Below are 12664 nucleotides of genomic sequence, written 5' to 3'. Positions count from 1 at the left end.
ATAATGAATATTACTTATAATGAAATTAATTCATTATAAGTTTAAAATATAATGTTTGTCTAAAAATAGAGATAATCTACATTCTTGAAAAAGAATAGTATTCACCTGAAGGTAGTATCCACCCTTTGCTTTGGCAGAATTAGACTCAGTGAACACAAACTGATCTGAACTCAGTAAATGGACAAAAGAGATTCATAGAGAGCTGGTTTATTTCATTGCTTCTGGGAGGGTAAACAGACACAGTGATTGAACTGCATAAACAGAAGTACAGGACTTTATCCTGGATATGACAACAAAATCATCTCAGATCACCAGCAAACTACCCGTGTTCTTCTTTCCACGTAAGATTATGATTGAATCACACACACTCAAACACGCATTCAGCATCTGCAGGGAATAATAAAGCTAATGCACATGTACTCCAGATTGTTTCGATGATTCTAAAGGGAAAAGTCTTTATGTTCGACTTCTGAGAGAGAGACAGAGAGAGACGGACAGGTCCAGTCGTACCACTTGAATCATTTGCCTTAATTATTCATGTTCTTTGCTACTTTAAACTTGGAAGCAAAATGCGATTAGAGCAACACCATTACAGATCTTTAACCCCCCCCAAAACACACACACACACGCACACACACATACCCATGAAACATAATCCAATAAAGGGCATTTGCACTATATATCAAATCCAAATTAAACAAAATATGTCATCTCTAGAAAAATCTTCATTCTCGTATTTAAATGTATTAAGAACGGCTCCAGTCAGTGACACCGGCAGCAGCCCGCGGTGGAGGAATTGCACTTGTGCAGTCAGCAGATCAGCGACCCTCAGCTCTTCTCGGTTTTGTTTTTGCGGATGGATTTGTATTTGTCAACATACGCTTTCACCAGGTTGGCCACCTTGTCGGCGTTCACCTCGCCACTCTTGCTGTGTGTTACCTGAGAGGAGGAGAAAAACAATCACTGTGTGCATTTGTAAAGCTGTTTGCACAAAATTAAAAATCTGAATAAGACATTACACTGGCACATAGAGCACATCAACATGATTTTAAAGTCCCCATGAAATCAAAATTAAAGTTTTTTGGGTGTTAGTATCAATATGCTAGTCTTAAGGTTATCTATAAGGCAGAGTGCTCCGTGACAAAATTCGCATTTAGAAGATATAAGCACTCAAAGCTTGCAGTTCCTCAGCCGCCAAAACGGCTCAACGATTTTATTGACGTCACATCGTACTTCAGCTTCTCATCAAACTTTGTCCAATCAAATGCTCTCTAGAATCTGAAGCACCACCCCCTACACTATAAAATAGATGCTGAAGCCGCGGCTGCAATCGGTCACTTGTCTACAGATTTAGTATTTTCTGTACAGTGAATGGCACGTAGTGCACTATATAGGGGACAGGGAACGATTCAAAGAGTGTAAATATGCTTTCCATTGAGGAAAAAAAGAAGTCTAGTTTGGCGCTGTCACGCTAACGATCGCACCGCACACACACTCTGCTCCGGTCCAGAGACACGATAGCACGGAGCGGATCACATGCGTGAGTCGGCACAGACCACAAAATGTATCGGAGCTATTTGAATTCTATACAGAATGCTATATTTTATAGCAATATGGATGAGATTGTGGCTGGTATACTCTGTCAAATGCGGCTTTTCAGAGTCAATAGAACTAATATCAATAGAACCTCATGTGGTAAATTGTGTGAATTACACTTCTGTTACTTTCTTCGACATCTGTAACTTGAGCCAGAGGAAAACACCGACTTAAAACTATTGCATTGATTCAAACTAATGTGATAAAGTGTTGATTCTTTGAAGCAGCAAATAAAAAATTAAAAAAAGTTTGTTAAAATTAATGGATTTTTTCCTTTCATATTTTTTTACTATATTTATATTAGAATATTTTAGATTGTTAAATTATAGACTGTAATATATAAAAATTAGAGAAAAAATAACATTATACATAAAATAAAACAAAACATTTTATTTTAGTGTGAACTAAACTTACTTTTTCCACAGCTTTGCGTACAATCTCTTTATATTCCTCCTTGTTGATTTCATTCTTCTGATAATATGGCTTAATCGCTGCTTTCACCTCATTGACGGCCCGCTCTTGAATCTGCAATTTCTGTTTGAAAAGGAAAATGTATTTTAGGAAGTGATAACATTAGCATGGAGCCATTTGCTTGATCGTGCAACACTTGCCTTCTCTTTCTTCGAGCTGTCGGCGTGGGCCTTGCTGTGAGAGGTGGGTTGGGTGGTGGTGGAGGACGGCTGGGCTGCACTGGGCGTCCCAAAAGAACGTGGCGGCCCAGGAACTACTTTGGTTGGCATGGGTTTGAATGAACCTTTGCCTGGTACAGGAAAACTGGGCATCACCTGCTGTAAAATATGCAAATGTTACAACTAAAATGGCACACACAAGAAATCATTTAAATTATGGATGGGTAAATATAAAACTCATTTTTAAAAATTGATAAAATACAGGGCCTGAATTTCGTTTAAGAATAGATAAATGACAAGCAATGGCACAAACAAATACAATAACAAGATACAATTAAAATGAACTATGCTTTAAGTTTTTCAGGTAGGTATAACAGTAATATTGAGATACAAAAATACCACAGAAACTGAATAATCTATTTAACTTTAAATAACACTGGTTAGTCTTCAATGTATAAATAAACATTAATGACAGATAACAGCAGGTTTATTTAGGTTGCCGTCTCTTTAAGACCTCATGCACAGATCTAACGGTTACACAAGTTTTGTTTCTCAACTGTTTACATTCACTTAATAGCCTACATACGGTCAATGTTTAGTATACATCAACTGTTTTCATGAATATTCATCAAGACGGGCATTTTGACATACTTTTTGTATGTATTTGGCCGTTTATGTATAAGGTGCCACACAACTTCATTCTGTAGTCGCACGCTCTCAGATGCGGCTCTATGTGCGCTTTGGGTGTGAGCTCACAGAAAGGGGTCTCACAGAGAGTGCGCAAGTACTGAATTGAGCACTTGAATGTTTAAAATGGTAAGACTCAAAAGCACGTGTAAATGATACATTCCTCCACAATCTGTCCCGAGCGTCTTTCACACTGAAATATTTGTGGGAATTTCCCGAGTTACAAGAGCACGGAAATTGCGGGAATCAGTAGAATTATGTGCAACCCCACGGCAAAAATCAAGCCCTGACATAACTCTTGCTCTCACCTGAGCCGGGTGGCTTTCAGACGGTACCACGGTGAAGCCACACTGTTGCATGGGTGGAGGAGGTGGGGGAGGTGGAGGCAGTCCCTGCACAGCTATGGATGGGACCTGGAGGAGCGTCCTAGTGGGGTGCAGCTGCACTGGCACTTGTGGGGGCAAGCTAAACTGGGGAGGAGGCTGCAAACCTACGGCTGGAGGTCTCGGAAGCAGAGGCCCCATGGGATAATGGAGGACCCCCATCACACCCATCTGGTGGGGCATCAGGGGAGGGGGCATGGCTGGCACTGCCTCTGTCGGCAACGGTGCATTTGGCTCATTCTGGGGGGGATCTGAAATATGGAAAACAGACATGAATGTAGTAGGGATGTAAAAGTTATCCGAACATGTTAAAGGGTTAGTTCACCCAAAAATGAAAATTCTGTCATTAATTACTCATCCTCATGTCGTTTCAAACCCGTAAGACTTTCGTTCATCTTCGGAACACAAATTAAGATATGTTTGATGGAATCTGAGAGCTGTCTGACCCTCCCATAGACAGCAATGCAACTGAAATGTTCCCAAGTCCAGAAACATAGCAAGATCTGTAAAATAATCCAAAATAGGAAACAGATTCGGTGTGATGCAGCTGACATAGAACAGCATACGTTGTTTACGTCCAGCTGATATTCTCCAAAATGGCACCAGGGTGATGCGGAGGAGACAAATTGTTGAATCAAGTTTTTTTTTTTTTTTCCCCCTTTGCGCACAAAAAGTATTCTCGTAGCTTCGTATAATTGTGGTTGAACCACTGATGTCACATGGATTATTTTACAGATCTCCTTGCTACGTTTCTGGACTTGGGAACATTTCAGTTGCATTGCTGTCTATGGGAGGGTCAGACAGCTCTCAGATTCCATCAAAAATATCTTAGTTTGTGTTCCGAGGATGAACGAAAGTCTTACGGGTTGGAAACGACATGAGGATGAGTAATTAATGACAGAATTTTAATTTTTGGGTGAACTAACCCTTTAAAGTGGGAATGCACAGCTGCCAAGATGGTCTTTTAATAAACTTGACTGTCTATGCAATGTTTTTAAATCAGTGCTATACAACTAGAGAAAATGGAGTAAAAAGCTATAGATTTCCCTTTTGCTAAAAAGGAATGCACAGCTGCCAAGATGGTCTTTTAATAAACTTGACTGTCTATGCAATGGAAACACAAGTTTGTTTTTAAATCAGTGCTATACAACTAGAGAAAATGGAGTAAAAAGCTATAGATTTCCCTTTTGCTAAAAATGTCAACAACCCATAATGCAATTTTGATGGAATTGGGTAAAAAAGTAAAATGGAATTTGGGAAAAAATAATTAGGATATGGCCTTTATTTGGATAAAGACACACCTGCTTGTTTTGGGACACCTGGTGCACCTTGGTCCTCCTCTTGTCTGTTCCAGTTGTTGTTGCCACCTCCTCTGTCTCTGCGCGAATAGTAGTTCTGCACATCGGCAGGGAGAGTTCGGCGTATGGCCCAGCTGGACGCAGATGACCACCCGGAACGATCCAGTGGAGTCTCTGCGCCATCGGACTCTCTTCTCTTCCCTCCGGCTCTATTGTCGTTGAAGCGATTATAAGAATCTGCATTGTTTGCTGTCCCTGAGAAAGAAGTACGCTGCCTCCAATTATCTGCTGGCTCGCCCTGCTGGCTGGACATCCAGTGTGCGCCTCCTCTGCCATGCCCTTCATTCCAGCTGCCCCGAGGCCAGGATTCTGCAGGGGGATCACCTGCATTTTCATCCCTTCGTGGCTCACGTCCTCTGGAATCAGTGTCTGCCCAAAGTTTCTCCCTCTCTTGTACCCAATCCGGGTTCTCGCTCCTGCCTCGGTCGGGCGATGCCTCATGGAAGTTGCCGTTATCAGACAAAATGGGCTCTCTTGATGAGAAATGTCCAGGTTTCTCCACGTTGTTCCTCCAGTTGGAATTGCGGAAACCCCGTCCACTGCCCCTGCTCCGCCATCCATCCCCGCCCCAAGATTCTCTCTTGCGAGGAGAGAGGCTGCCGTGATCAGCACGTTCCTGGGATGGGCTCCGCTGTCCGGGTCGGTTTCTGTTCCTTGAACGACTTCGTCGCCTGCGACTCCGCTCCCTACTACGGCTACGATTCCGTCGGCCATCCCGTGCCTCCTCTTGCTGCTCGCGGCTTCGAGACGTGGACCGGGTCTTGTGGCTACGGTCCCGTGATCGAGACCTTGACCTGCGTGACCCTTCGTTTCTAGACTCCCTGTTGGGAGACCAGGTGGTTGTAGGGGAGTGAAAACGAGACCTGCGGGATCTTCCCTCCCGCTCCCTCTTATCTGAGCCTTTTTCCTCCTTACAAGAGTCAAGCTTAGGCTCTTGATCATCCATTTGAGGCACATTTGCAATGGGAACCACCCTAGCTTCAGCAATGTTGGCTTCACTTTCGGATACAGGAGAATCACACTCCATGGGAATGAGGTCAGTGTTATCCTGAGGACTACTTGCATTAGTGTCCTTTGATTCTGGCCCGCCTTTCTCCTCTGGAACTGACGCTTCGACGGCCTGATCCTCTTTAAGAGGTGGAGGACTACTGGATTCCTGCTTGTCCAAACAGTTTTCCGTGGTGTCAGGCTCAGTTTTCAGATCTGCAATCTGGTCTGAAGCATCTGTAGGAGGTCCAGCTGTTGGTTCTGCTTGCAGAGACGATTCAGAGTCTTGGGAATCAGATTGAGACTCTTGTAGTTCTACACAGGAAGGAGATGGACAATCTTGCTCCTGTATTGGTGGAACATTCACCAATTCTACTAGGTCTTGATCATTTGTATCCACTTCTTGCTTGCTATCTTCTTGTGGAAGTATCTGATTGTCTTCATCTTCAACCATAGTCTCCGTTACCACTTCTACTTTTGCCGTTTCCTCTTCCTGGCTACTGGCATCAGGGGAAACGCGTTCATCCTCAGCTGGACTCGTCTGATTTTCCACCTCCATCTTCTCCTCCATATCCAATGTAACTTGGTCACCATCAATCTGATCAGAACTTGCTTTCTTGTCTGTTTTTGATTCTTTAGATTCTGTTTCCTCAGTGACTCCATCTTCCTCATGATTCCCAACCTCAGTTTCTTGCTCCTCATCCTCAGGTCTCGCCACCTTCACCTTCTTTGGGCGTCCTCTCATCTTCGCTCCAGACCTCGAATTGTTCCCCTGCTGCCCTCTGCTTGTAGAAGCATGAGCATCATTTATGGTTTGTGGTGTAGAAGAGGTGGTATCTGAATCTGTTGTTTCTGACTGTGTGGCTGAGGAATCCTCCGCCTCAGAGCGACTGTGCCTAGAGGAGCGCCTGGTTGCAGCAGCTTCTGCTGGTTTCACTGAGGTCTTTGACCCAGAACTCCTGGTTCCCTTTTTCTCCTCACCTTTGGGGCAGGTGACAGCACAAACTAAGCCATGAGGAACTAATAAACAGAGAAAATAAGTGTTAATAAAAACCAAAAGAAACAATTAACTGAAATAAAAAATAAAAGGGATAAAGTAAAACTAAAATGGGCACAAATACATTTTAGTTTTCATTTGTGATACATACTTCATAAAACTTTTACTTGTATAAAGATGAAACCTTTAAAAAAATGTAAGAAATTTACCAGATTCTCTAATTCTAATAATCTAATTCTCAGAATCTCTAATCTCTAAATATATACTATATAACTCTGAACCTAACAAAAATGAAAACTAATTACAATTTAATTAACATTACTTTTTTTTTTTTTAATAAAACTTTGGCAGCCCTAAAAAATAAAAATAAATTAAAATAAAGTAAATTAAAACCAAAAAACTAAAACGACAACTAAATAAGCTGAAGCTAGAAAACTCTACGGAAGTCCTAAGAGGCCATGGATTATAATTATTTTTCTTTCTTGTTTTCTCAATAAATGTATGTTTTGATAAGAAATGTGATTCATATATGTAAAATGTTATACAGTGTTGTAATCTTTTGTATTTTCTACATTTCTTTGTAGGAAACCACACACACACACACTCATAAACACTCTTCTCAAACAGCATTTCAAGCTTGTAACGCACATGATATCAGTCACAGCTTATCCTGCATGACTAATATAAATCACAAACAAATGATATATAATTTTATTTCAAACAAATTAGGAAAATAAAGTGAGTTGAGTCCAAGTAGCTCTAAAAGATTTTAGAATAGTTCTCTGCATCCTTCTGAAGGCCTGTGTTTGCGGTGTTGAATGCTCTGATGTTATGGACATTTAAACATGTTAATTACACAAACAATATGTTTAGCAAACTGTCTCTGAAAAAACAACAACAACAACAACAACAACAACAACAACAACAACAACAACAACAACAACAACAACAACAACAACAACAACAACAACAACAACAACAACAACAACAACAGTGATTGAAACAACAACAACAACAACAACAACAACAACAACAACAACAACAACAACAACAACAACAACAACAACAACAACAACAACAACAACAACAACAACAACAACAACAACAACAACAACAACAACAACAACAACAACAACAACAACAACAACAACAACAACAACAACAACAACAACAACAACAACAACAACAACAACAACAACAACAACAGTGATTGATTAGCATATATTTATTTATTTGTTGTAGACGTTATTACTAAGCGACGTAAAATTAGCTGAAATAGACCATCCACAACATACAGTAGCACATGGTTTATTTGTCGATTAGATGCGTGTCAAATTTGCATTCGTTACTATAGCAACAGTAGACTCACGATGCATTGTGTTTGATTAAAAATCAAACAATCATTGTAAAAAATAAAATAATAATTTTTGTTTTGTCGAGATCACGAGAGAACAAGAAAGAAAAATAATCACAATCTATGGCCTCTTAGGGCTTCCCTAACACTCTGGGGGGAGGAAAAAAAACGAACGACAAACAAATTTATGAAAACAAGACTCAAGCTGAAAAAAATTTAATACAAATAAAAACTAAAAAGCAAATTTTAAAATAACGAGTATTAAGCATGTCCTTTAAAGGGGTCATATGATGCTTTTTTAAAGATCATTATTTTGTGTATTTGGTGTAACAGAATATGTTGACATGCTTTAATGTTAAAAAAACACATTATTTTTCAAATACTGTACATTATTGTAGGTCATATATGCCCCGCCTCTCACAGTAGACACAGTAATGATGCAGTACACAAGCCGCGGTTAAGACAGCTGACTCTACTGTGATGTGATGTGACGCTGTCTCTCTCTCTCTCTCTCGCGCACACACACACACACACGATGCGCAAAACTCCGCATTTGAACAGTCAATAGCAAATACTTAAACTAATAACAAAACAGTAGCTGATTCAGAAGCGCCAGTTTGTCGTAGAAAAGAATGACCTCCTCTCCTAGGTTCACGAAACGGTCGTCCATAAAATGCATTGCTGTTCTGTTGTAAGTGATCTTAAAGATTCCTAAATGCATCTACTTTCGGAAGGCCAAATAAAGTGCTTTTGCACTGAAACACACAGCGTCTCCCTGACATGCTGCTTCAACACTAACTGCGGTTACTGAAACCACGCCTTCTTTCTTTGTGTGAACATTTGGGCGCATTATGCAAATATTCCCACATAGTGACCTAGACAGGTGGGGGCGTGTTAGAACGAGCCGTTTTAGGGGGGCGTGGCAGAGTCTCAACTTTGATAAAGAATATCTCTTTGGTTTTGAGACTTTAGTCTTTGCAACTTCAGGGATCTTATCTATGCACAATCAGCTTGTAGCACTCCAAAGAGAAAGGAAAACTTGAAATCACATCATATGACCCCTTTAATATAAATTAAAGACAACTTGGTTTTGCGTGGACTTACCTGTGTGTTCAGAAAGCAGCACATTCAGAGAGGCAGAGACAGCTGACAGAAGCAGGTGTGAGCGGAGTGACACCCTAAAAGGTTCATAAGTCAAAATAAGGGATACGCGCACAAAAGCAAATAGCAGCCAAACTGTACAAATTAGGGATGCACGATATTATCGGACCAATATCGGAATCGGACGATAATGGCTTTAAATATAAATACCGGCATCAGCCCGAAATGAAAAATTATGTCTTGCCGATAAGAGGAATACATTAACTCACATGTGCTCAGGGTGTGCTAGTGATTAGATCAGGTCAGCATTGTGGCTCATTCTTGAAGCAAAGTTTTGCCTGAATGGTGATTGGATTCACTGTTTTGGATCGCTGCATTTAAACTGAGAATGCACATACAGAATGATGCGTTTGGTGTGTGATAACGTGTTTACTAATAATAGCATGTGCAGTGGCAGCAGCGGCAGCCTCTGCCGGGTCCTAATGCCTGTTCGGTAAGGAGTTTTAATCCTGTAGGGGGTGCTGTTGGCCTACTTCTAATAAAATGAAAGCAAAATGCACAAATAATATTTAGACTGTGTTTCTGATTAAATAAAGCAGTAATTGATGCCATAAAATCATGAGTATATTTTGATTTAAAGGTCAGAAGCTATAGCTTACATGAAAAAAAAAAAAATCACAAACATGACACTTAAATTAAATAATTTTATATATACTGATTTATTATTAATGTGATTTTCAGAATTTTTACAAATCTTTTGCTTTAGACTATTTACAAATGTTAAATCATAAAATAAAATGTTAAGGCTACCACTTTCTGAAAAAAAAAATGCAGTGATTAATATATAGTTTATTTATAGTTATTTTCAAATCTTCAATGTACTGTAATTATAAAAGAACTTTATTATTGTTTATTTAATGCTAACAAATAAGTTCTCGTTAAAAACTAACCAAAATTAAAAATAATTATATATCGGTATCTGCATCGGCCAAAATGAGTTGAAAATTATCGGCATATCGGAAAAAATCCAATATCGTGCATCCCTAGTACAAATACTACATTTCAAATTCACATTTTCAAAACAAAAGCTGATTGTCCCTGAAATGACTGTGACATGATATTCGAAACTTGCTTCTCACCTGGACACATCTGCAGAGGGGGCAGGTACAGAGGTAGGAAGCCACCTGCGTTTTCTCTCTAATCTCCTCCACTGGACGTCACCTGGTCCTTCCTCACAAACCTCAAAAGATCCTGCCCTACAGCGCAAAACAGAAATGACACTTTAACATGCATCCAAGAGACACGGTTCAGTCACCAAAAAGAAACAAAAGTCACATGTGCGCTTACATGATCTGCGTCAGCGTGCCGACCGTCGCACCATGCTGGCTGGGCAGTGATGAGTGACAATGCTGAGTGAGCAGAAGAGAGTGGCATGAGTCTCCATTCTCCTGCACACATAAACAACGCTTAACACTTCCGGTTTCATTCAAATGCGATAAATGAGACCAAACTCAGAAACACAATTAGTGCAAGACTAACCTTCCTGTTTTTATCCAAACATGCATCTGAATCACCTGCTGAAGAGTAAAAGACCATTACTTTGACGAGTTTGGAAAGCTCATATTACTAAACATTTATTTTTTCTGTTCTGTTATACAGAGTTCATTACGACAGTCAATTAAATAATACATCTATGCAAAAAAAAATCTTGTTTAAAAAAAATAAATAAATGAAAACGTTTACAGTATTACAGTTATGATGGAAATATATGTGGAAATATATTGTGCAGCACCAGATTAAAAATTGAAAAACAAAAATGATTTTTTTTAATCTAAAAACAAAACAAACAAAAAAACAACAACTAATTTTTCAATATTTAAAGTTGAAATTTACATTAATGTTGGTTTACAGTTTTGTATCATTGAGATACTATTAGAGTTTTTATTAATATTTTGAATTAGTTCTTATTTTTAGATTTTCCAATGACATTTTCAATTTAAAATTTTATGCCTCTATATAGGTTTTATTCATTTTTATTTCTTTTTTTGATTTTTGTTTTTAGTTATTTTAGTACATCAAGTTAGAGTAAATGAAAATGAAAAATGTTGCCTTGGCAACTTGCTGAATTTTTTTTTTTAATTGTGTTTAAATATTTTATTTTAGTTCAGTTCAAATGCATTTTATTTCAAGAAAAAAAAAAAGTTTAGTTTTAGTTTAGTTAACAACTATAAGTCTGGTTTACAATACTTTAAAGTATTATGATCTAACAAGACCAAAGTATTTTCTGTTGTAATCAACAGAATTTTAACATGGAATATTCTTTCATATTGAAATATGATACAAATATTGATATATTATACAATTGTTTATTGTATTATAGATCAATATTTGTGTTGAAATATGATACAAAAACCATACAAATATATCATGAACAAGACAAGAATCAATATTGAAGCACATACATTTTCTGTGGCATTTCAGTTTGGCGTTAGCTCTTTTCTCTGGTGTTCTCTCTGTACTTCCTGTCTCTCCCCTGTTAACGACACAATTATATATTAAATATTCAGATAAACAGCATACGCAAACACAATCACACTGCACTTACACAGAGACGCTACACATTTGTTGGTCATCCTGACTGCAGCACTTGTGCGGCTCTGACAGTCTGGGTGCCTTCACTGGAAGCTGAAACACAGAGGAGAAGCTCGGCTTAGTTTCATCAGGAATAAGTGCCTCTTACTGAGACGTACAGGACATCAGGAGGACGTCTGACCTTGATGCACTGCTGCGAGGAACCCTGCAAGTAGATCACGCTGAAGGGTCTGCGGTCCACCGGGCAAGACTGAACCATCTGTAGCCCATCACACACAACATTACACATTACAACCTGGGCAGTGTGCAGATTATACAGGCTGTTACATCTGACAGTACAGGAACATACAGTGCATACAGAATATATAGAGAAAAACAACTTGGGCTACATAAAATAAAAATGAGATTAAAATAAAAACCAATTACAAATGAGTAAATAAATATAAAACATATTGCACAAGCTGAGTTTGAACTTCGCAGGTTTCATACCTCTTTAAAAAAAAAAAAAAAATTAACATCTGATCAAAAATCCCACATACATTTACAGTGGGGCAAAAAAGTATTTAGTCAGCCACCAATTGTGCAAGTTCTCCCACTTAAAAAGATGAGAGAGGCCTGTAATTTTCATCATAGGTATACCTCAACTATGAGAGACAAAATGAGAAAAAATAATCCAGAAAATCACATTGTAGGATTTTTAAATAATTAATTGGTAAATTCCTCGGTAAAATAAGTATTTGGTCACCTACAAACAAGCAAGATTTCTGGCCCTCACAGACCTGTAACTTCTTCTTTAAGAGGCTCCTCTGTCCTCCACTGGTTACCTGTATTAATGGCATCTGTTTGAACTCGTTATCAGTATAAAAGACACCTGTCCACAACAATTGTGTTTGAACAGTCACACTCCAAACTCCACCATGGCCAAGACCAAAGAGCTGTCAAAGGACACCAGAAACAAAATTGTAGACCTGCACCAGGCT

The 12664-nt window shown here is 38.9% G+C and overlaps 1 protein-coding gene across 4 annotated transcripts in view; it reads right to left on the bottom strand.

Annotated features, from left to right (window-relative positions):
- Positions 1 to 206: 206 nt before the first annotated feature.
- The window catches only part of LOC107590503 (protein SCAF11-like), a 19046-nt gene continuing 6588 nt past the window's right edge, over positions 207 to 12664 (bottom strand). For 3 of the 4 annotated variants that reach the window (XM_016279256.1, XM_016279257.1, XM_016279255.1), the window contains exons 4-15: positions 11866 to 11943; positions 11698 to 11777; positions 11555 to 11625; positions 10632 to 10669; positions 10440 to 10540; positions 10232 to 10348; positions 9096 to 9169; positions 4597 to 6660; positions 3221 to 3546; positions 2208 to 2384; positions 2011 to 2130; positions 207 to 939 (exon numbers count right to left, since the gene is read on the bottom strand). In XM_016279256.1, coding sequence (XP_016134742.1) covers positions 829 to 939; positions 2011 to 2130; positions 2208 to 2384; positions 3221 to 3546; positions 4597 to 6660; positions 9096 to 9169; positions 10232 to 10348; positions 10440 to 10540; positions 10632 to 10669; positions 11555 to 11625; positions 11698 to 11777; positions 11866 to 11943 — 3357 coding nt within the window. In that variant the 3' untranslated portion in view covers positions 207 to 828. The remainder of the gene's footprint in view (positions 940 to 2010; positions 2131 to 2207; positions 2385 to 3220; positions 3547 to 4596; positions 6661 to 9095; positions 9170 to 10231; positions 10349 to 10439; positions 10541 to 10631; positions 10670 to 11554; positions 11626 to 11697; positions 11778 to 11865; positions 11944 to 12664) is intronic. The other variant, XM_016279258.1, reaches the window with a different exon arrangement.

Source organism: Sinocyclocheilus grahami, unplaced genomic scaffold, assembly GCF_001515645.1.
Source record: "Sinocyclocheilus grahami isolate Dianchi unplaced genomic scaffold, SAMN03320097.WGS_v1.1 scaffold129.1, whole genome shotgun sequence".
NCBI classification, from domain to species: Eukaryota; Metazoa; Chordata; class Actinopteri; order Cypriniformes; family Cyprinidae; genus Sinocyclocheilus; species Sinocyclocheilus grahami.
This window is presented reverse-complemented; position numbering and strand designations above follow the sequence as displayed.